At 45.9% G+C, this 24573-nt stretch overlaps 1 protein-coding gene across 9 annotated transcripts in view; it reads right to left on the reverse strand.

Moving 5' to 3' along the window:
* The window catches only part of ASXL2 (ASXL transcriptional regulator 2), a 237837-nt gene that overhangs the window by 45419 nt on the left and 167845 nt on the right, over window positions 1-24573 (reverse strand). For 7 of the 9 annotated variants that reach the window (XM_030555054.1, XM_030555056.1, XM_030555057.1 and 4 more), the window contains one exon: window positions 1820-1935. In XM_030555054.1, the coding sequence (XP_030410914.1) occupies window positions 1820-1935 (116 nt within the window). Of the gene's footprint in view, window positions 1-1819; window positions 1936-8729; window positions 8777-23880; window positions 24078-24573 lie in introns of those variants that run through there. The other 2 variants (XM_030555061.1, XM_030555060.1) reach the window with 2 other exon arrangements.

Consider the following 24573-nt stretch of genomic DNA (forward strand, 5'->3'; position numbering starts at 1 on the left):
ACGATGCCCTGGACAGTCGCCTATGTTGCCCACCCATAAGGTCAGCCCTGGCCACAGCAGGAGCCCAATACCAACATTGTGTCTCACCCTTATACAAACTCAGAGGAACTATAACATAAGAATGGTCCTACCGGGTCAGACCAAAGGTCCATCTAGCCCAGTATCCTGTCTTCCAACAGTGGCCAATGCCACGTGCCCCAGAGGGAATGAACAGAACAGGTAATGATAAAGTGATCCATCCCATCACTCATTCCCAGCTTCTGGCAAACAGAGGCTAGGGACACCATTCCTGCCCACCCTGGCTAATAGCTATGGATGGGCCTATCCTCCATGAATTCATCTAGTTCTTTTTTGAACCCTTTTATGGTCTTGGCCTTTACAACGTCCTATGGCAAAGGATTCCACAGGTTGACTGTGCATTATGTGAAGAAATACTTCCTTTTGCTTGTTTTAAACCTGCTGACTATTAATTTCATTTGGTGACTCCTAGTTCTTGTGTTATTAGTAGTAGTAAACAACACTTCCTTATATACTTCCTCCACACTAGTCATGATTTTATAGACCTCGATCATACCTCCCCTTAGCCATTTCTTTTCCAAGCTGAGAAGTCCCAGTCTTATTAATCTCTCCTCATATGGCAGCCGTTCAATACCCCTAATCATTTTTGTTGCCATTTCTCACCCTTTTCCAATTCCAATATATCTTTTTTGAGATGGGGCGACCACATCTGCACACAGTATTCAAGATGTGGGAGTACCGTGGATTTATATAGAGGCAACATGATATTTTCTGTTTTATTATTATCTATCCTTTTCTTAATTATTCCCAGCATTCTGTTTGTTTTTTTGACTGTCGCTGCACATCGAGTGGATGTTTTCAGAGAACTACCCACAATGACTCCAAGATCTCTTTCTTGAGTGGTAACAGCTAAGTTAGACCTCACCATTTTATATGTATAGTTGGGATTATGCTTTCCAATGTGCATTACTTTTCATTTATCAACATTAAATTTCATCTGCTATTTTGTTGCCCAGTCACCCAGTTTTGAGAGATCCTTTTGTAGCTCTTCGCAGTCTGCCTATGGAACTATGGAATTTCTTGTAGGTGAAAATATGCACAGAATAAGCGGGGGAATTTGTGCATGCAACACAATTAGGATGTGAAGAATAACAAAATGCAACAAACCCCCAGAGTCGCCACTGATACAGAGCTTCTCTAAAAGGCCTGTGGAGCAGACTGTGGAAAGCTGAGGGCAATCATGAAAACAGATTAAGTGTAAAGTAAATATGTCTCCGCCTCCCACAAATTAAAAATAATTTCAACCAGCTATTTTGTAGTATAATAAAGACTGACAAAGGCACAGGATTTTGAAGAACCTCCAGCAGGAGCCACTCCCGTTGAAACTGCTTACTGTGAAATAGAAGGAAAGGTCCTGAATTGTGCCCTTGCAGACTGGAGTTCCCCTTCGAAAGTTAGTAAAGTGACTTCACTGTTAGACTCTGAAGCCTGGTCTACATTGGAGGGGGCTGGGGTCAACTTCAGCTACGAGAATAGTGTAGATGAAGTCGGCATATCTTAGATGGACTTAGAATCACTTACTTTGCGTCCTTGTGGCGTGGGATCGACAGCCGCTGCTCCCCCATCAACTTTGCTTCCGCCTCTTGCCGAGCTGGAGTTCAGCAGTCAATGGGAGAGCGATCAGGGATCAATTTATCTACACACGATAAATCAATCCCCGATAGATCGATCGCTACTCACCGATCCAGCGGGTAGTGTAGACGTACCCTCAGAACTCGATCACACAGACTATCCCACTTACCTGTTTGAGTGCCTTCTTGCTGTGCTTCTGGGATGGTGAGATGACTTTACCCGCTGGGATGGAAGGAGACGGGCAGCCTGATGGCGGGGAGCATGTCTGTGACAGTCTAGATGGCACTAGGGAAATAAAAAGAGAAAAACAATTCAGAAATAATTATACAGCCTGTGGGGAAAACAATCCACCCTTTACATGCCCCAAGAGCAGCAGTCACTCTTTCCCATGCTCAGAGACCAACCCCAGCATCGCCCCCCACTGGATCTGTGAATGCTGCACAGCCAGGAGATGTTACTGTTTATCTGGGGGATTGTTTTCCATTTATTTCTCCAGGAAAGCACAGGGCAACAATTGTTGAACTGGCAGCTGATTATCACCAAAGAGGTTTCTGCGTTTTTACTCCATCTCCCCAACCGGGGTAGCAAAGGCACCTGGAGGGTGAGTGACTAGGTAGCCTACCAAGTCAGTGTTTGGCCGCAGCCTACCTTCCTCCTAGCGTCTTAGCTCTGAACACTGGACTACACAGCCTCAGTTAATTGCCTCTTCTCACTGTTTGACACTGTGGTTCCCACACTAGTGCTACACGTATCAGTCCTCACCCCTCAGGGTTTTGTGACTTCCCCTCACTACCTGCTGGCCCGGTTCTTCTCTCAGTTAAGGCAATGGAGGGGTGGCAACTGACTTCAATGGGAGCAGGACCAAGCCCTTTCTGATGGGCCCCCATGCTGGGCCCTAGAGTACCTCTGCTGCCCACCTCTTATTCGGTTATTTGTGCTCTAAGCCCACAGAACCTGGGCTGCTCTCAAGACCACAAGATGGCAGTTTGGCGTAGCTCAAACACTGTGCTGGGTTAGCTGATTCACAACTGAAAGGAAAGTGGCGGGTACTGACCAGTATAATTGATGTCTTAGTCTGGTCAAACTGGTACAGTAGCCCACAAATGACTAGGAACCACTGTCTTATAATGATGTTGTATGACAGCATATCTTATGATCATATAAACTCTGCACCACCATTGAGTTAAGAGGGGGAGCACTGATGACTAAATGGAGATTAAAGGAAGAACATGATTCTAACCTCACTCCTGCACCCTAAGAAGATACACAGCCCTGGAGAGAAAAAAAGAAGCCTTTATTGTAACCCTTTCAGGCCACCTCTACACTATGGGCCCTCTAGTGGTACAGGTACAGTGCCGCAGCTATGCCACAGTAGTACTGAAGTGGCAATGCCTTCTACAGGAACGGAAGAGGGTTTTCCATAATTGTAGGAATTCCACCTCCCCACATGAAACGAGGCCTCAATCTACAGGTCATTTTGACTTTGCAAGGAGTCTTACTGCAACAAACAAACCAGGATGGGGACAATTTCCAGAGACCTAAATCACTGCAGATCATGTGATTTGTGCACGCCTGCTTGGGCCAAGATACTCAAAGCAAACACCATGCGAGCACAGTCAAAGCCATTTACTGGGCAGACAGCCACCCGTATTGCCTACCATGCTGCTCTGTGCTCACTTTCATTCATTCCTGCTCAGAGTTTTGCCTCTGAGCAGGAATGAATATTGGTGCCCGTCACTGGAATGACGTGAGAAAGCCATCAGGAGTTAAGGAGCACTTCAGTGATACAGATACATCTGTTCAGGACATGGGTAATACAATGATAAATGAATCCAGTAAAGGGTGGGGTGCAAAATACAACAGGTGCAGAACAAGGACAAGAAAAGACCACAGAAAACTTCTGTGAAATCAGCAGGGTGTCAGATTAAAGAGTTAAATAAAACAGCCAACTGGTCAAAAATAAAAACTATAAATGTCTACGTGAAAATATGAGACTCAAAGCAAAAATACAAGAACTAGAATGCCTTTCAATGAACAAGGATTTTGATATAATAGGCATTACAGAAACATGGTAGAATGACCAAAAGAAAAAAATATCAATACAATACTGTAATACCTAACTAAGAATTACACAGGAAAAACAAGAAGTAGGGCGGTAGTGCTTTAGCTAAAGGATCCCACAGATTCAAGCCTCCAGATTAAGAAAAAGAAATGGACAGTGCTGAGATCAAAAGAGGCAACAAAATCTAACAAAATGATAATAATGGAGGACTTCAACTATTCACCTATACACTGATCAATTGACACAATGGGACAAAGTTTAGAGAAACAATATGATTGCTTCTTGGGTGCTGTCTGTAAGCAAGGACTGGCCTGTCTCCCCAACCAGAAGCAAATACTCACCAGCAACCACACACCAAAAACACTAACCCAGGAACTATCCTTGCAACAAAGCCCGTTGCCAACTCTGCCCACATATCTATTCAAGGGACACCATCATAGGACCTAATCACATCAGCCACACCATCAGGGGCTTGTTCACTGCACATCTACCAATGTGATATATGCCATCATGTGCCAGCAATGCCCCTCTGCCATGTACATTGGCCAAACTGGACAGTCTCTGTGCAAAAGAATAAATGGACACAAATCAGATGTCAAGAATTATAACATTGAAAAATCAGTCTGAGAACACTTCAACCTCAATTACAGCCCTAAAAGTCACAATTCTTCAATGAAAAAACTTAAAAAACAGAATCCAACGAGAAACTGCAGAACTGGAATTAATTTGCAAACGGGACACCATTAAATTAGGCTTGAATAAAGACTGGGAGTTGATGGGTCATTATACAAACTGAAAACTGTTTCCCCATGCTAATTTCCCCCTACTGTTACTTGCACTTCTTGTCAACTGGTTGAAATGGGCCATCCTGATTATCACTAAAGTTTTTTTTTTCTCCTGCTAATAATAGCCCACCTTAATTGATTAGTCTTGTTAGAGTGGGTATGGCAACATCCATCTTTTCAAGTTCTGTGTGTGTGTGTGTGTGTGCGCGTATATCTACCTTCTTACTGTATTTTCCATTCCATGCATCTGATGAAGTGGATTTTAGCCCACGAAAGCTTATGCCCAAATAAATTTGTTCGTTTCTAAGGTGCCACTAGTACTCCTCGTTCTTTTTGCGGATACACACTAACATGGCTACCACTAAAGAAACTAAGTAGTCATGGATGAGAGGCAAAGTATTGTCATGGATCAAAAACTGGCTAGGAGACAGAAAGCAACAAGTAGGATGAAATGGTCAATTTTCATGATGGCAAAAGATTACAGTGGGGATTCCTCAAGGTTCTATACTGGGTCTAGTGTTGTTACTATATTTATTAATGATTTGGAAGGGAGGTGAGTAATGAGGTAGCAAAAGCTGTAGATGACACAAAGTTAGTCAGGACTAGAGAAGACTGAGGAACTTCAGACAGACCTAGCCAAGACAGATGAATTGGCAACATGATGGCAAATGAAATTAAATCTTGTTAAATGCACAGCTATGCACTTGGCGGGGGGGATGCCGACATGGAGTTTATGGAAGCTATACCTCCATCTTGATATGAAAAGCCTAGTCACATTGGATGAGGGACCCAAAGTGTTCACAGACTTCATCTCTTATTAAAGATGAGGACAGCTGTAAATTTGGTACATTCTTCAGTCTGCTAGAGAGTTGAAAGAATAGCCCTTGGTTAGGTAACCTCTGGGCCCCAGCCCTAGTATAAAAGACTGAATTCTTGCATACAACTCTTGTACATAAACACAGGTTCACACATAGACTCAGAAACAGAGTTGGCCGCTATTCGCTTTGAGACATTTGAATAGCAGGAACATAAACCACATCCTCTCGGAAACCAATCAAGTCAGAAACTACTAGTTTTGTGTGCAGCAGAATAGCTAAAACCACTAGAGGCAACTGCTTTGCCTCACTTTAATTTCTCACAGTTGTATGAAGCACAGTCTGAATTACAAACTACATGTCAAACTCTCTGCTCCTTTAAACCAGCAAACGTCATATATGCTGGGAAGTGGATTCTCATCTCGGAGAGTTGACTGACTACCTTTTGCATTGTTTTAATGCTGACACTCTCTGTGCAATGGAGACTGCTGTGCCTGTACTAACAGCTGTAACCACAATGAATTCTGCAGAGTAAACAGAAGAGTTAAAAAAAAGTTGGCAAGGTCACAGTTGTTTAATTTAGCTCCTGGCTCCCCAAGTGATGGGTATCAAATTGTGAGGATAAATGGCTCTCTGAACACACAATACAGACATGCATGGGTATAAGTCTTTAAACCACGATTTGAGGACTTCAATAACTCAGACATAGATTAGGGCTTTGTTACAGGAGTGGGTGAGTGAGATTCTGTGGCCTGCGTTGTGCAGGAGGTCGGACTAGACAATCATAATGGTCCCTTCTGACCTTGAAGTCTATGATTCTGTGATTCTATAATAAAAAGATACACGCACACATACAGAAGCTTAAACCGACAAATGAGTTTAACGGGCATGCATCTGCTGTGGGAGTTCTCATTCCTGTAAGTACAAAGTTTTAGAAGCTGAGCTTGTTTCCTTTAGATTTCCGTAGCTCAGCTAAAACTTGAGTGTATCTAAAGAGAATATAAACGCGGTGTAGTTTGTCTTCTTAAAAATGCTCTACTTTCACTGTGTAACTTGCAAGAGTTAGTTAGCATTAGTGTTACATTTTATACATTTTAAACATGATCCTATGTGGAGCAGGGAAATTGTGCTTCATGATGCTACTAGATTCCTGGAGCACTTGGAGTTAGTGTTACAAAAACAATCAAAAGCTCTGGAATTATATTATAAAAGTGATGGATGTAACTGGAAAGTCCTCAGGTGGAATTGCCATCTGATTTTAAAAGGTTAATGACTTGGTTTGCACTACAGTAAAACCTCAGAGTTATGAACACCCAAGTTCTTCTTCGAGTGATTGCTCATCTGCATTTCAATAGGTGTGCGCGTGCCGTGTTGGGTCGGCTGTGGAGACCCCTGGAGTGGTGCCTTCATGCTGGTGTATATAGGTCCCTGCCGACCCCGCTCCTGCTCAGTTCCTTCTTACCGCCAGTGACGGTCATTGGAGCAGCTCAGTCTCTTGCATTCACAAATGCCTACCTAGTGGTTCCCTTTTCTTAGTTGTAAATAGTTATTAGCTTGTTATATTGTATTTTGTAGTTAGTTGGGCTTACTTTGGGGGGCTTTCCTCCCGCCCTAGTTTCCCCAGGCACCGGGGCATACCTCGGTCACAGGGGTTCAAGACGTGCGAGAGGTGTGCGAAACCTTTGCTCACAGGTGATCCGCATGCTGCTCATGGCAAGTGCTTAGGAGAAGGCCATCCGACAGACAAGTGCCCAATTTGCAGGAGCTTTAGACCCAGAACTAAGAGAGAGCGGGACTCCACCTGATGGAGTCGGCCCTCCACCCCCAGGCAACACCAGAGATGGCACCAGCATCATCGGCGTGCAGCGTCCCAGCACTGAAAAAGGACTCCTCAAAGGAGCACCGGTGCCGCTCCCCGGCTCATAAGGCTAGTGTTACCAGGTCGCACCACTCACAGTCCCTAGTTCCACATAAGAAGTCACGGGATGCTAAGAAGCTGGACCTTTTTGGCTGAAAGGTCTACTCAACCGGCAGGCTCCAGTTTCAAGTGCCAACCAGTCAGCGGTACTCAGCTGCTATGCTTTCAATTCTTGGAGCTCATTGGCAAAATTCCATGAGTTGCTCCCGGCTGACTTGTGCAGGGAGTTTAGTGCACTCCTTGAGGAGGGCAGGGTGGTCTCAAGAACTTCTCTCCAGGCTGCGTTAGACACGGCAGACTCGGACCACGGCCACTGCTATTACAATGAGGTGCAGTGCATGGCTGCAGGTGTTGGGGATACTCCCCTTTGACTGTGCAGACCTGTTTGCCCAAAATATAGACTCTTGCCTGCACAGCCTTAAGGACTCACAGGCAACTTTGAAGTCCTTGGGGATCCACACCCCTGCACGCCAAAGAAAGCCTTTTAAGCCTCAGCTCCATCCCGTTTCTACTCTGGGCCTCCCAGGTGAGACTTGTCCAGGAGACAGGGCAGAAATAATAAGAGGCACAAGCCACAGTCCTCCTCAGGCCAAGGCCAGGGTTTGGCCAAAGAGCCCGCAGGCCTGAAGCCAAACTTTTGAAGATGTGCCCGAGGACAGAGCATCAGTATTGAACTTGGATCCTTACCCCCGCTTTGGGAATCAACTGTCCTGCTTCTACCATGCTTGGTCCCAGATCACATCAGATTGTTGGGTTGTGAGCATGGTAGAGGTGGGATATCCTATCCAATTCTGTTCCCTACTGCCCTCCCACACCCTTTCCCCCTTCAGGGACCCTTCTCACGAACAACTCCTTTTGCAGGAGGTGATATATTTGATATATGGAGATATAACTATCTCTCAGAACTGAAAAGTCATTGAGTCCTGCCCCCTGCATTCACTAGCAGGACCAAGTACTGATTTTTGCCCCAGATCCATAAGTGGCCCCCTCAAGGATTAAACTCACAGCCCTGGGTTTAGCAGGTCAGTGCTCAAACCACTGAGCTATCCCTCCCCCCAATCGCTCCTCGTTCTAGGGGCAATAGAGGATGTTCCTCAGAGTTCAGGGGCAAAGGGGTTCTACTCCCGCTATTTCCTCATCCCCATAAGAAGATAAGAATGGCCATACTGGGTCAGACCAAAGGTCCATTCAGCCCAGTATCCTGTCTACTGACAGTGGCCAATGCCAGGTGCCCCAGAGGGAGTGAACCTAACAGGTAATGATCAAGTGATCTCTCTCCTGCCAACCATCTCCACCCTCTGACAGACAGAGGCTAGGGACACCATTTCAACAGAGGCTAGGGACACCATTCCAAGGGTGAGCTCCGGCCTATCCTGGATCTGCAAGACTTCACCACATTCAAAAGGAAAGTAAAGTTTCGCATAATCTCTCTGGCCTTCATCATTCCTCCCCCGGATCTGGGGGCCTGGTACACTGCCCTCGACTTGAAAGACACTTACTTCCATATATCCATTATCCCGGCCCACAGACGTTTTCTTCGCTTTGTGGTCAGCAGTCAGCACTATCAGTTCTGGGTGCTCCCGTTTGGCCCCTTGGCGGCCCCATGGGTATTCACTAAGTGTATAGTGGTCGTGGCAGCCTTCCTCCGCAAATGTCAGGTGCAAGCGTTTCCGCACCTGGACGACTGGCTCATCAAGAAGCTTGCGACCATGGGCTGCTAACAGGGAGTTCTCCAGGTGAAGGAGGAGCAAATACAGCGTCTGCAGTGTGTGTGTGTTTGAGTTTGGGGGTTACCTGCTGTGTGCTGAGCTTGTGTTTGTCAGTCTGGTTGGTTGGTTGTCTGAAGGACCATGTGCTGTGGCTGGCACTTGGAGGCCGTGAGCTTCAAAGGAAGATTTGAAAGATCAAAGCCTCTGGTAATTGGCTGAGCCTTAATCAGTGGGCGGGGCATTAACTCAGGCCAGGGCTTTATAAAGCCGCGCACAAACGACCAGGGAGCTTGTGAACAGGGGCTGCTAACAGGGAGTTTTTCAAGGGAGTTTGGAAGGGGAGTGGGAAGGGAAAGGGGGTCCCTTGTCGGTCCTACCTGTTCCCCTGTAGTCCCCTTAAAACCTATAATCCAAACCATATTCCAAAATCCCTTTCTTTAAACCACCCTTTCATTAACTAGGAGACAATGCAGGCAGAAGCCCAGCAGCAGAGTGGGGACTATCCAGTTTATTGCGCTGAGTGTACCATGTATGATTACCTGCCTTGTTGGAGGGTGGCGTATGTGTGCAGTCGGTGTAAGGAGCTGCTGGCCCTCAGAGACCACGTATGGACTTCGGAGCCAGGGTGGTGGAACTGGAGGAGCTAAGGGAGGCAGAGAGGTATGTTGATGAGGCTTTCCGGGACACTGTAGAATTGTCCCACCTTCGCTCAGACACCCTCTGTGCTGTTGAGGAGGAAGAAAGGCCCAGGGAAGCAGAGCAGTCAACGGGAGCAGAGGGAAACCTTCCCATAGTTGGGACCCTCCTTCCAAATGGTGCTGGGGTTGCCTCTCGCACTGAGGTTACCTCTCCGGGGGAGGGAACTCCAGTTGCTAGGAAAAGGCAGGTGTTAGTAATGGGAGATTCGATCATTAGAAACGTAGATAGCTGGGTTTATGATGACCGGGAGAACCGTATGGTGACTTGCCTGCCTGATGCAAAGGTTGCGGATCTCTCGAGGCATCTAGACAGACTTACGTGTAGTGCTGGGGAGGAGCCGGTGGTCGTGGTACATGTAGGTACCAATGACATAGGGAAGGGTAGGAGAGATGTCCTGGAAGCCAAATTTAGGCTGCTAGGGAAGAGACTGAAATCCAGGACCTCTAGGGTGGCATTCTCAGAAATGCTCCCAGTTCCATGCGCAGGGCCAGGTAGGCAGGCAGAACTTCAGAGTCTCAATGCGTGGATGAGACAATGGTGTAGAGAGGAGGGGTTTACGTTCATTAGGAACTGGGGAAACTTTTGGGATCGGGGGAGCCTATACAGGAGAGATGGGCTCCACCTAAACCAAGTGGAACCAGACTGCTGGCACTAAACATTAAAAAGGTTGTAGAGCAGTTTTTAAACTAGGAGATAGGGGAAAGCCGACTGCTGTAGAGGAGCATGTGGATCGGACACAGACTTCTCTTAGGGGAGAGTCTGATGATAGGGAATCTCCAGGTTATAGTCATGAACAGAGGATGGAAAAGGATAATGTAAGGGATGGATCAGATGATAAACAGTCACATAAAGAATCTGGCACATCAGATAAGGGCAGACAAATAAACAGGGACAAGTTTTTAAAGTGCTTGTACACAAATGCTAGAAGTCTAAATAATAAGATGGATGAACTAGAGTGCCTTGTGATAAAGGAGGATATTGATATAATAGGCATCACAGAAACCTGGTGGACTGAGAGCAATCAATGGGACAAAATCATTCCGGGGTACAAAATATATCGGAAGGACAGAACAGGTCGTGCAGGGCTAGGAGTGGCACTACATGTGAAAGAAAATGCAGATTCAAATGAAGTAAAAATCTTAAGCAAATCGACATGTTCCATAGAATCGCTATGGATAGAAATTTCATGCTCTAATAAAAATATAACATTAGGGATCTATTATTGACCACCTGACCAGGACAGTGATAGTGATGATGAAATGCTAAGGGAAATTAGAGAGGCTATCAAAATTAAGAACCCAATAATAGTGGGGGATTTCAATTGTCCCCATATTGACTGGGAACATTTCACTTCAGGACGAAATGCAGAGATACAATTTCTTGATACTTTAAATGATTGCTTCATGGAGCAGCTGGTACGGGAACCCACAAGGAAAGAGGCAACTCGAGATTTAATCCTGAGAGGAGCGCAGGAGCTGGTCCAACAGGTAACTATAGCAGGACCGCTTGGAAATAGTGACCATAATACAATAGCATTCAACATCCCTGTGGGGGGAAGAACATCTCAACAGCCCAACACTGAGGCATTTAATTTCAAAAGATGAAACTATACAAAAATGAGGGGGTTAGTTAAACAAAAGTTAAAAGTACAGTGACTAAACTGAAATCCTTGCAAGTTGCATGGGCCCTTTTTAAAGACACCATAATAGAGGCCCAACTTCAATGTATACCGCAAATTAAGAAACACAGTAAAAGGACTAAAAAAGAGCCACCATGGCTTAACAACCATGTAAAAGAAGCAGTGAGAGATAAAAAGACTTCCTTTAAAAAGTGGAAGTCAGATCCTAGTGAGGCAAATAGAAAGGAGCACAAACACTGCTAGCTTAAGTGCAAGAGTGTAATAAGAAAAGCCAAAGAGGAGTTTGAAGAAAGGCTAGCCACAAACTCCAAAGGTAATAACAAAATGTTTTTTAAGTACATCAGAAGCAGGAAGCCTGCTAAACAACCAGTGGGCCCCTTGAAGATCGAGATACAAAAGTAGCGCTTAAAGACAATAAAGTCATTGAGGAGAAACTAAATGGATTCTTTGCATCAGTCTTCACAGCTGAGGATGTTAGGGAGATTCCCAAACCTGAGCCATCCTTTGTACGTGACAAATCTGAGGAACTGTCACAGATTGAAGTGTCACTAGAGGAGGTTTTGGAATTAATTGATAAACTCAACATTAACAAGTCACTGGGACCCGATGGCATTCACCCAAGAGTTCTGAAAGAACTCAAATGTGAAGTTGCAGAACTATTAACTAAGGTTTGTAACCTGTCCTTTAAATCGGCTTCGGTACCCAATGACTGGAAATTAGATAATTTAACGCCAATATTTTAAAAGGGCTCTAGAGGTGATCCCGGCAATTACAGACTGGTAAGTCTAACGTCGGTACTGGGAAAATTAGTCGAAACAATAGTTAAGAATAAAATTGTCAGACACATAGAAAAACAAACTGTTTAGGAATAGACAACATGGTTTCTGTAAAGGGAAATTGTGTCTTACTAATCTATTAGAGTTCTTTGAAGGGGTCAACAAACGTGGACAAGGGGGATCCAGTGGACATAGTGTACTTAGATTTCCAGAAAGCCTTTGACAAGGTCCCTCACCAAAGGTTCTTACGTAAATTAAGCTGTCATGGGATAAAAGGGAAGGTCCTTTCATGGACTGAGAACTGGTTAGAAGACAGGGAACAAAGGGTAGGAATTAATGGTAAATTCTCAGAATGGAGAGGGCTAACTAGTGGTGTTCCCCAAGGGTCAGTCCTACGACCAATCCTATTCAATTTATTCATAAATGATCTGGAGAAAGGGGTAAAGAGTGAGGTGGCAAAGTTTGCAGATGATACTAAACTACTCAAGATAGTTAAGACCAAAGCAGATTGTGAAGAACTTTAAAAAGATCCCACAAAACTAAGTGATTGGGCAACAAAATGGCAAATGAAATTTAATGTGGATAAATGTAAAGTAATGCACATTGGAAAAAATAACCCCAACTATACATACAATACGATGGGGGCTAATTTAGCTACAACGAGTCAGGAAAAAGATCTTGGAGTCATCGTGGATAGTTCTCTGAAGATGTCCACGCAGTGCGCAGAGGCAGTCAAAAAAGCAAACAGGATGTTAGGAATCATTAAAAAGGGGATAGAGAATAAGACAGAGAATATCTTATTGCCCTTATATAAATCCATGGTACGCCCATTTCTCGAATACTAGTATCAGAGGGGTAGCTGTGTTAGTCTGGATCTGTAAAAGCAGCAAAGAATCCTGTGGCACCTTATAGACTAACAGACGTTTTGGAGCATGAGTTTTTGTGGGTGAATACCCACTTCGTCAGACGCATGTAGTGGAAATTTCTAGGGGCAGCTATATATATGCAGGCAAGCTAGAGATAATGAGGTAGTTCAATCAGGGAGGATGAGGCCCTGTTCTAGCAGTTGAGGTGTGAAAACCAAGGGAGGAGAAACTGGTTTTGTAGTTGGCAAGCCATTCACAGTCTTTGTTTAACCCTGAGCTGATGGTGTCAAATTTGCAGATGAACTGAAGCTCAGCAGTTTCTCTTTGAAGTCTGGTCCTGACATTGTTTTGCTGCAGGATGGCCACCTTAAGGTCTGCTATAGTGTGGCCAGGGAGGTTGAAGTGTTCTCCCACAGGTTTTTGTATATTGCCATTCATAATATCTGATTTGTGTCCGTTTATCCTTTTCCGTAGTGACTGTCCAGTTTGGCCGATGTACATAGCAGAGGGGCATTGCTGGCATATGATGGCATATATTACATTGGTGGACGTGCAGGTGAATGAACCGGTGATGGTATAGCTGATCTGGTTAGGTCCTGTGATGGTGTCGATGGTGTAGATATGTGGGCAGAGTTGGCATCGAGGTTTGTTGCATGGATTGGTTCTCGAATACTGTGTACAGATATGGTCTCCTCACCTCAAAAAAGATATTCTATCACTAGAAAAGGTTCAGAAAAGGGCAACTAAAATGATTAGGGGTTTGGAGAGGGTCCCATAAGAGGAAAGATTAAAGAGGCTAGGATTCTTCAGCTTGGAAAAGAGGAGACTAAGGGAGGGATATGATAGAGGTATATAAAATCATGAGTGATGTGGAGAAAGTGGATAAGGAAAAGTTATTTACTTATTCCCATAATACAAGAACTAGGGGCCACCAAATGAAATTAATAGGTAGCAGGTTTAAAACAAATAAAAGGAAGTTCTTCTTCACACAGCGCACAGTCAACTTGTGGAACTCCTTACCTGAGGAGGTTGTGAAGGCTGGGACTATAACAACGTTTAAAAGGGAACTGGATAAATTCATGGTGGCTAAGTCCATAAATGGCTATTAGCCAGGAAGGGTAAAGAATGGTGTCCCTAGCCTCTGTTCATCAGAGGATGGAGATGGATGGCAGGAGAGAGATCACTTGATCATTGTCTGTTAGGTTCACTCCCTCTGGGGCACCTGGCATTGGCCACTATCAATAGACAGATACTGGACTAGATGGACCCTTAGTCTGACCCAGTACGGCCGTTCTTATGTAAGGCTGAGTCGCAAGCACGGGCTGCAGAGCATGTGTCACTGGCCTGGGCCACACTCCGCAGGCTGGGCCTCATATTGAATGTGCCCAAATCCACACTGACCCCTACACAGAGAACAGACTTCATAGGAGCTCTCTTGGACTCCACACAGGCCAGGGCATTCCTGCTGGAGCTGTGCTTCCAAGCACTCAGGGACATTCTTGAAAACCTTCGCTGATTCCCCACAACCACGGCCAGAAATTGCATGAAACTGTTGGGGCATATGGCAGCCTGCACATACATGGTCCAGCATGCCAAGTTACGCCTTCGGCCCCTCCAAGGGTGTACTTGGTGTGAGTGCACAGGCCGGGCAGGGACCCACTGGACACGATAGTGGTCTGTGCGGGAGTACCCTTTGCCAAACCCCAACCTACAGTATCCCTAGTCATGGACACCTTGGCGCTCGGTTGGGGAGTGCACCTGGGCAATATCAGAAGCTAAGTCCTATGGTCCCACGCAGAACTATCGCTGCACATCAATGTAGGGGAGCTGAGGACGGTTCATCTAGCATGCCAAGCGGTCCAGGCCCGCCTTCAGGGCACATGTGTGTTGGTGCTGATGGACAACACTGCAGCGATGTTCTACATAAACAAACAGGGTGGTGCTCGCTCCTCTCTCATGTGCGAGGAAGCCCTCAAGCTGCGGGACTTTTGCATCGCCCACTCGATACACCTAGAGGCGTTGCACCTTCCGCGAATGCAAAACCAACTAGCCGACCGCCTCGACTCAATTTTCCAGAGGTGGGCCTCTCCCCACATAGAGCTGTTCACGACATGGAGCAACAGAAAGTGCGAGCAGTTCTGCTCTTTCCTGAACCACAGCCCAGGCTCCATTGCCGACGCCTTTCACCTTTCATGGACGAGTCACCTGCTTTACGCGTTCTTGCCCTTCCCTCTTACACACAGAGTCCTCCTCAAGGTTCACTGGGACGGGGCTTCCTTGAGCCTCATAGCGCCAGCGTGGCCTTGCCAGCACTGGTTCACCACGCTGTTGAACCTCTCAGTAGACAGACCAGTAGCCCTTCCTGTGTGCCTGACCCTCATCACAAAGGACCACGGCCGTCTACAACACCCCATCCTGGAGACCCTCCACCTCAGGGCGTGGAAACTCCATGGCTGAACCTTCTTGAGCTTCAGTGTTCGGACCCAGTGAGGGAGGTCCTGCTGGGAAGCAGGAAACCTTCCACTCATGCCACATACCTGGCAAAGTGGAAGTACTTTTCCATTTGGTATCTGCAGTGGGGCACCAAACTGCAGATAGCGCCAATGCCCCTTGTTTTGGACTACCTGTTATACCTCCAGCAGCAGGGTTGGCAATCTCATCTCTCAGGGTACACCTGGCTGCCATTTCGGCCTTCCACCCGGGGGCAGCGGGTAGGTGAGTCTTCGGCAATCCCTTGATGGGACAGTTTCTCAAGGGCTTGGATAGACTTTATCCCCAGATACGACAGCCCATTCCCCAGTGGGACCTCAACCTGGTCCTGCCCACTCTCATAGTGATCTGCCCTCTGTCCTACCTTTCTCCTGGAAGGTGACCATAATCTCAGCCAGAAGAGTATCTGTGCTCAGAGCGATGACGTCAGAGCCCCTCTATATGGTCTTTTATAAAGACAAGGTGCAGCTATGCCCTCACCCCACAGTGCTACCAAAGGTAGTCTCACGGTTTCACGTGAACCAGGACATATTTTTACCTGTGTTCTTCCCTAAGCCACATGCCTGTTAAAGAGAGTGGATGTTCCATTCCCTGGATGTCAAGTGTGCCCTAGCATTCTACACTGAGCGCACAAAGCCATTTTGTAAGTCACCACAGCTCTTTACTGCAATCGCAGAAAGGATGAAGGGGCTTCTGATCTCGTCCCAGTGCATGTCATCATGGATCACGTCCCATATCAGGACGTGCTTCGACCTGACTAAAATTCCAGCCCCTCTGCTTACAGTACACTCCACAAGAGTGCAGACATCATCTGCAGCATTCCTGGCGTAGGTCCCTATTCAGGATATATGCAAGGCAGCAACATGGTTCTCTATCCGCACCTTCATGTCACACTACGCCATTACCCAGTAGGCGAGGGACGATGCAGCCTTTGGCAGGGCAGTCCTGCACTTAGCAACCAGGTGAACTCTGACCCCTCCCCCAAGGAAACTGCTTGGAAGTCACCTATTGGAATGCACATGAGCAATCATTCGAAAAAGAAAAAAAAAGGTTACCTACCTCTCGTAACTGTTGTTCTTCAAGATGTGTTGCTCATATCCATTCCAACTCCCGTCTGCCTCCCCTCTGCTGGAGTATTCTGGCAAGAAGGAACTGAGCTAGCAGCTGGTTGGCAGGGTACTATATACACCGCTATGAAGGCGCCACTCCAGGGGTCTTCACAGCTGACCCAACTAGGGGGAAAACCCGCTAGGGGAAAAACCTTCCAACAATCATGCACGCGGTGCGTGCACACCTATTGGAAAGGACATGAGCAATACATCTCAAAGAACAACAGTTACAAGAGGTAGGAAACTATTTTTTATGAAATGACCAGTCAAGCACACACCTCATTTGGAACTGGAAGTATACAATCAAGCAGCAGCAGAGGTGAGGAAGCAAATATGGCACAGTATTGTTTTAAATACAAACTACTAAAAAAAGGGAAAGTTTAAAACAAAAGATTCGACATGGTAACTGTTTCTGTGCTTGTTTCATTTAAATTAAGATGGTTAAAAGCAGCATTTTTCTTCTGCACATTAAAGTTTTCCCTGACCTCCTCCTGTTCAGTGTCTGGGGCCTCTGTGGGGACCATAGCCAAGGCGACAGTAGCCTGGCCATGCAATGAGTCGTGCCTCGGCGGTGACCTGGGCCAGCTGTGAGGCTTGCACCAAGGTCACCTCGGAACCACAGGGCGTAGGCCGATCCTTGGCTGTCTGGGGTGGTTGGTGCTCCGAGCCCACCAAACAGGAGCCCTCTGTCGCTTGTCAAATATATGCCTGCTGCGACGGGAATAGTACGAGTCACCATCCGAGTCTGAAGACATGGATCTCAATGAGATGACCAAGGCGGTGCCATGTGGTATTGCGCTGGGCACTTTTGCTGAGCTGATGATGCAGGTGACAAGCGTTATATCTCTGGTGGCTTCAAAAGTGTCTGGGGTGGAGGGTAACTCCAACTCCTCCACCTGGCACTGCCCATCCCGGGAGTTGCTGTGCACCAGACTTGATGGTACCCCCTAGGGAACCAAAGTCGATGGCGCTGATTCTTGCTGCCTGGATGCTGACGGTTCCTCCATGGGATGCCTCGGTACCGCGCCTGCAAGTCCTGCTGTTTTCTGCACCAGGGAGTGCCCCGTTGGCTTTTCTATGCTGCTTGTACAGCACCGGTGAATGTGAGCGGTGCTGGGTTGTCTGTGCATCCTGCGGTGCCGGAGAGCACCGTTGCCAAGGGTGTCTTAGACTAGAGTCCTTCCTTGGCACCATGTTACGTACCAATGTCAGGGCACTCCGTACTGACGCACTCGGTGTGGGGTCCTGGCAGGCCGCAGCAGACTGGGGACGAAGGGCGGATTCCATGAGCAACTGCTTCAGTTGGACATCTCACTCCTTTTTAGTTCGGGGGCGGAAAGCCCGGCAGATCTTGCACCTTTCTGTCTGGTGCGCCTGTGTCACGGAGTCCCTGGGTGATGCTCTGGAACTGATCCCTACGAAGCCAGTCAGGACTCTGGTGAAGTCTCCTCTCTGTGAGCAGACTGGCTCCAGGGCCAGAAGCTCACATGGCTTCCACCTTCCTGGGTCTGACCTTTGGAGCATTCAGCATCCTCTGCCCCTCCGTGCGCTTCCCACAGCGAGTCCACTCAGGCGGGGTCCTGGGGAAGCCAAAGGGTCCTGCATGCACCCCAACTTTGCAGTCAGATCTGACTCTTAGCCAGCCAGTAAAACAGAGGTTTATTAGATGACAGGAACAGGGTCTAACACAGAGCTTGTAGGTACTGAGAACAGGACCCCTCAGCCAGGTCAATTTTGGAGGGCAGTGAGCCAGACACCCACGTCTGCACTCACTCCTCGTCCTCAGCCAGCACCAAATTGAAACTCTTCACCCCTCCTCTCTGGTCTTTGTCTCTTTCCCGGGCCAGGAGGTCACCTGATCTCTTTGTTCTCAACACCTTCAGTTGGCATCTTTGCAGAGGAGGGGCCCCGGCCATTAGTTGCCAGGAGACAGAGTGCCGGCCATTCTCTGTGCAGACAGTATCACAGGGGCCTTCTTGGGCTCTGCAACAAATACACCCTGATCTCGCCACCTAGATACCTAAGAAATGCAAAGGGGAAACTGAGGCACTCACACACTATTCAGAGAAAACATTAAGAACATTCCCACTTCGCCACAGCCTCCCCCAGACATGAGTTGTGGAGGTTGCTTGTTAGCATAGGCTTGCTGCAGGTTCCACAGGCTTTAAAGCCTTGGGCTCGCTGCATGCCCCAGAGCCCAAGGGGGCGAGGGGGTTGTGACTGGGGAAACCCCGCTCCCAAACCTCACTATATACAATATATACACTAACAACTAAGACAAACTACAACTATATGAAAGAACGCTGAGGTAAGCACTTGCTAAGCAAATGACCACAGTTCCAACAACCGTCTCTGGCGGTAGGAAGGAGCTGAGCTGGGGCTGGGTCAGCAGGGTCATATAAGGAGCACTGTGAAGGTGCTACACCAAGGGGCTCCACCGCTAACCCGACAGGAGCTGCTAAGAGAAATCTTTCCAATGACTCTGCACGCGGTGTGCACACACCTGATTCGAACTGACACGAACAAGCACTCGAAGAATTATTCTTTTATTACAGTTTTTCAGCTAGTGCTGCACCCACCTTGTAGTAACTTCACCTAGACCCACATTACACTAGTTTGCCTAGGAGAATGTCACGTGGGACTATGTCAAAAACCTTATTAAAATTGAGATATATCATGTCTACAATTTCCCCCCATCCGTTAGACCAGAGGTAGGCAACCTATGGCACGGGTGCTGAAGTCGGCACACAAGCTGATTTTCAGTGGCACTCACACTGCCCAGGTCCTGGCCACCGGTCCAGGGGGCTCTGCATTTTAATTTAATTTTAAAGGAAGCTTCTTAAACATTTTAAAAGCCTTATTTACTTTACATACAACAATAGTTTAGTTACATATTATAGACTTATAGAAAGAGACCTTCTAAAAACATTAAAATGTATGACTGGCACACGAAACCTTAAATTAGAGTGAATAAGTGAAGACTCGGCACACCACTTCTGAAAGGTTGCCGACCCCTGGGTTAGACAAATAACCTTGTCAAAGAGCGAAATTAGGTCAGTTTGGCATCATTTGTTGTTGACAAATCCATGTTGGCTGTTACTTATTACCCTGGTATCCTCTGGGTGCTTACAAACGGATTGTTTAATAATTTAAGTATCTTTCCAGATATTAAAGTCAGGTTGACTGGCTATAATTCCATGAGTCCTCTTTGTTCACCCTTTTAAAAATAGGTACTATATTTGCCCTTCTCCAGTCATCTGCGACCTCACCCATCCTCCATGAGTTTTCAAAGATATTTGCTAACGTTTCAGCGATTTCTTCATCTAGTTCCTTAAGTACCCGAAGGTTAATTTCACCAGCTCCTGCTGACTTGAATATATCTAATTTACCTAAATATTCTTTAACCTGTTCTTAACTTATTTCAGCTTGTGTTCTTCCTTTCCCCTTGTTGTTAATATTAATCGTCTTAAGCATCTGGCCACCATTATCCTTTTTTAGTGAATACTGAAGCAAAACAGGCATTTAACCTCTCGGCCTTCTTGGTGGTGTGCATTATTAGCTCTCCTTCACTACTAAGTAGAGGACCTACACTTTCCTGTGCCATTATCTTGCTCCTAATCTATTTATGAACCTCTTCTTATGCCTTTTATATCCCTGTCTAGGTGTAACTCATTTAGTGCCATAGCCTTTCTGATTTTGTCCCTACATGCTTGTGCTATGCTTTGGTATTCATCCTTAGCAATTTGTCCACATTTCCACTTTTTATAGGATTCCTTCTTGATTTTCAAGTCATTAAAGAGTTCCTGATGGAGCCATATCAGCCTCTTATGATTCTCTTTCCTTCATATAAACATAGTTAGAACATAAGAACGGCCATACTGGGTCAGACCAAAGGTCCATCAAGCCCAGTATTCTGTCTTCTGACAGTGGCCAATTGCAGGTGCCCCAAAGGGAATAAACAGACATGTTATCATCAACTTCATGCCCTGTCAACCCTTCCCAGCTTCTGGCAAAGGGAGGCTAGGGACACCATTCCTGCCCATCCTGGCTAATGGCCATGGATGGACCTATCTTCCATGAATCTATCTAACTCCCTTTTGAACCCCGTTATAATATTGGCCTTCACCACGCCTTCTGGCAAGCCGTTCCAGAGGTTGACAGTATGTAAATCATTTGCTGCTGATAGTTTGCTGTTGTGCTTTTAATACTGTCTCTGAGAAAATGCCAGCTCTCCGGAACTCCGTTTTCTCTTTTGCTTTTCTTCTCAGGGGATCTTTCCTACCAGATTTCTGAGTTGTTAAAGTCTGGGTTTTTTCGAAATCTACTTGTCCTTTTTCTGCTGGTCTCACTCCTTTCTTTCCTTAGAATCATGAAATCTCTCATTTCGTGACCACTTTCACCCAAATTGCCTTCAACCTCCAGACTTGCAACCAATTCTTCCACGTTGGTCGGAATCAAGTCTAAAATAGCTGTCCCCCTGGTTACTCCCTCTACTTTCTGAAACAAAAAGCTGTCCCCAACACATTCCAAGAGTTTACTGGAAATTTTCAGTTTTGCTGTATTACTTTCTCAACGCATGTCTGAGTAGCTATAGTCCCACATTACCACCAGGTCTTGTTTTGGATATTTCTGTTATTTGTTCTAGAAATGCCTAATCTACCTCCACCTCCTGATTTGCTGGCCTACAGTAGACCCACACCATGTCGTCATCCCTATTGTTTTCCCCTTTTATCTTTATCTGAAAAATGTCTGATCGGCTTCTCACATCCTCCTGGACCTCAGGACAAGTGTATATATTCTTAATGTATAATATCAGAGGGGTAGCCATGTTAGTCTGGATCTGTAAAAGCAGCAAAGAATCCCGTGGCACCTTATAGACTAACAGACATTTTGGAGCATGAGCTTTCGTGGGTGAATACTCACTTCGCCGTTGCATCCGACGAAGTGGGTATTCGCCCACGAAAGCTCATGCTCCAAAACGTCTGTTAGTCTACAAGGTGTCACAGGATTCTTTGCTGCTTAATGTATAATGCAACACCTCTTCCCCCTTTTCCCTGCCTGTCCTTCCTGAACAAGCTATAACCCTCTACACCAATATGTAAGTCCTGAGATTCATTCCATCAAGTCTCAGTGATGCAAGTTAAATCATAATTTAGCTTATATACTAATACTTCCAGCTCTTCCCGTTACTCCTTGCAGAAGTTGTTGTATTATGATAGCATCTAGGAGCCCTAGTCATGGACCAGAATACTACTGTGCCAGGCGCTGCACACAGAACAAAAAGAAAGCCCACAGAGCTGACATCTCAGTACAAGACAAGAGACAATGGAAGGACAACAGAATTCGGGAGTGAATGGGATAACAAACATTTTTCCAAGTAAGCAGAAAAGATTCCAGTTTTGGGATGGACTGTTTATAAACAAGAATGGCCTCACTAGGGCAGGGGGTCAGTCCATTAGCCTTTCATCTTTGAAAACCAGGCTCTACTCTCAGCCTCATTACAGGGAACATGACCATGGTGAACTTCTCATCCTGCTCAATGGAGATCTGTTTATAGCAGAAAGCTACCACGCAATTTGACACAACTGACAGACTGCTCAAGAGAGGCTCAGGACTGACTAGCAAGTGGTGTAGTGGGTCAGGAAGGAGGGACTTGGGCAGGGAAATGGGCTGGGAGTGAAATCCTGAACTGGAACAGTAAGGTGCTGTTGCCAAGCAAACATGAAGTTTGTTGGTACAGCAAGAAAAGAGGGTCCAGGCCTGGGAAGCAAGTGGTGCTACAGGTGAGGGCTGACAATTATTGACAGAGCTAGAAAGGTGGGCAAGAGGGAGAGAGAAGGGAAAAGCTTTGAGCCATGAAGAACGTAAGGATTCCAGCCAGCCCAGGAAAGGACCTGGAGGAGAACTCTCCCAGTACAGCCAGGAGCAATCCAGCGGGCAGGTGCAGAGGAGCCAAGGGAGAGCCCACAGTAAATCAGGGGGACAGATACAGGAGCTAATATTTTGGCATCATGAATAGGTATTTTTTGGACTATGAGCAGAGCTTTGGAAAAACACCATTTTTCCTCCCCAAACCTGAGCCATGGCATGGTCAGGCTCCTGCTTGTACAATACCTGGCTCCTGTCAGCAGGAACAGCCCTAGCCATTTTGCTGGCCAAGGCTGACAACATCTGCCAGAATGACTGAGCAACGAAAAGGCCGAACCAGCCTTAACTAATAAGGCCATTACTCTGGCTGTAAGAGAGGCACTGCACATTCTTGAAGAAGGAGGCACAAAAATGCTCTTGCATTTGTACAGCAGCTTTATCTAAATGGATCCTAATGGGCTTTAGAAACATGTTGATCACATTGTATATACCACACACGTAGGAATCACTTTGCCAACCACTGAAGTGAAGCCATTTCTAGGGAAGACCATAGCAACTGTTCAATAGTGCACAGCAAAACTACACAACCATCTGGGTCAGGAAGCAAAGTATCATCCCTAACTGCAGAGGGTAGGGAGGAAGAATATTCACAAACTGGAATAGGAAGAGGATACAATGGTTCAGTACCACTAAATCCTTGTGAAATAAAATTTATCTGGGGTTGTCCATGACACTAGGGGAGGGGGGTGACAGGGATGACAACACATCTAGCAACACAGTGTCTCCCAGCTTGATGATCCAGTGAATACAGCGCACAGAGGGAAGCATGAATTTCCGACACAACTTCATAGAGCACCCTGGGTTTTTCTTGGAGAACTCTGACCCAAGTACTGTTTCAGCTCAACTCCCACATCCTTTTTACAAGATCAGACAGGATCACAGTTCAAAGTGTTAGAGGTAACAGGAGAAATAGTAACCTTAACCAGAAAGCAACTAGAAACACAATACTTTGAGCAATTAAAGTATGTTTCTGATCAATTTAAAATATTACATTTTTATAATGCCACGGGGAATTACAAAGATTGTCTTTAGCTGGATAACTGCTTCAGTGAGCTCCAAAGACAGTTGAAAAATTAATTTGGTTAGTGGTGCCCCACGTGCCCGGACATTATTGCCACCGAGGCATTGGGTAATACAGCACAGACAGTTCATTCTGTCCTCAGGAGAGCTCAAATAACCTCTGCTCCAGCTGCCATGGTAAATCCGATTTATTCTCTTCTTTGGTATGAAATTAATATTCGTTTTCACAATCTTCAGACATGATTGCACACGTTCTTTTGTTTTTTTAAATGTAACAGTACCCAAATGCAGCACAATCTAAATATAGTACAACGTGCCCCAGAAACTGCTTATGAAACCAGCCCTTCACCTATGCAGTCATCCCTGCAATAGAAGCCAACATAAGCCATGTGGCCACACGGATCAGGGACTTACCTCTTCTTGTTGGAGCTCAGGAGTAGGAACTCTACTGGGATAATGTCTCTGACTTTACTTTGTTTTGGGGTATACGCAATACAAAAACAAATTAAACTAAGATCCAGAGTTCCTGTTCAAGGAGTTGCACGGATTGCCATGAGGTTCTCTGCCTTGAAAAGTACACATTCAGAAAGCAAAGGCTGCACTTTACTCATCTGGAAAGAAAGTACAGTCAAGCTGAACTAAAAATACAATACCTCCCCTTCAAGTATGTACAGTCATAAGCTTAAAATAACTCAATTTTAACCAGCTAATGGGATCCAGATGTATGACAAAAAAACTACATTAAAGTCATCACAATATATTTTGAGAAGCACATAAATGTGTGTCTCAGTAACCCCAGTGCTTAGCTTATTTTACAGGTATATGATTTACCATAACTAGAACTCCACAGTGAATTTATATTAAAACAAGATGAAGCTTATAATTGCCATCCACCATTTTAAAAAAGATTTCTTCCACACAACTGCTCTTCACTGAAATGAAGGAAGAACTAATGCCTCAAAATACTGTCCCAATTACAGCTTTCCAGAACTCTCATTCCTGCACTTTGCCTTGGGTGAAGTTGCAACTTTCACTGCTGTACCTAAGATTATACACTCCTAGTATCAGATTAGGTTTTTATGATAGAGAAAGGGGCCTGTTCACTGC

The sequence above is a fragment of the Gopherus evgoodei genome, chromosome 3 (genome assembly GCF_007399415.2).
Source record: "Gopherus evgoodei ecotype Sinaloan lineage chromosome 3, rGopEvg1_v1.p, whole genome shotgun sequence".
NCBI classification, from domain to species: Eukaryota; Metazoa; Chordata; order Testudines; family Testudinidae; genus Gopherus; species Gopherus evgoodei.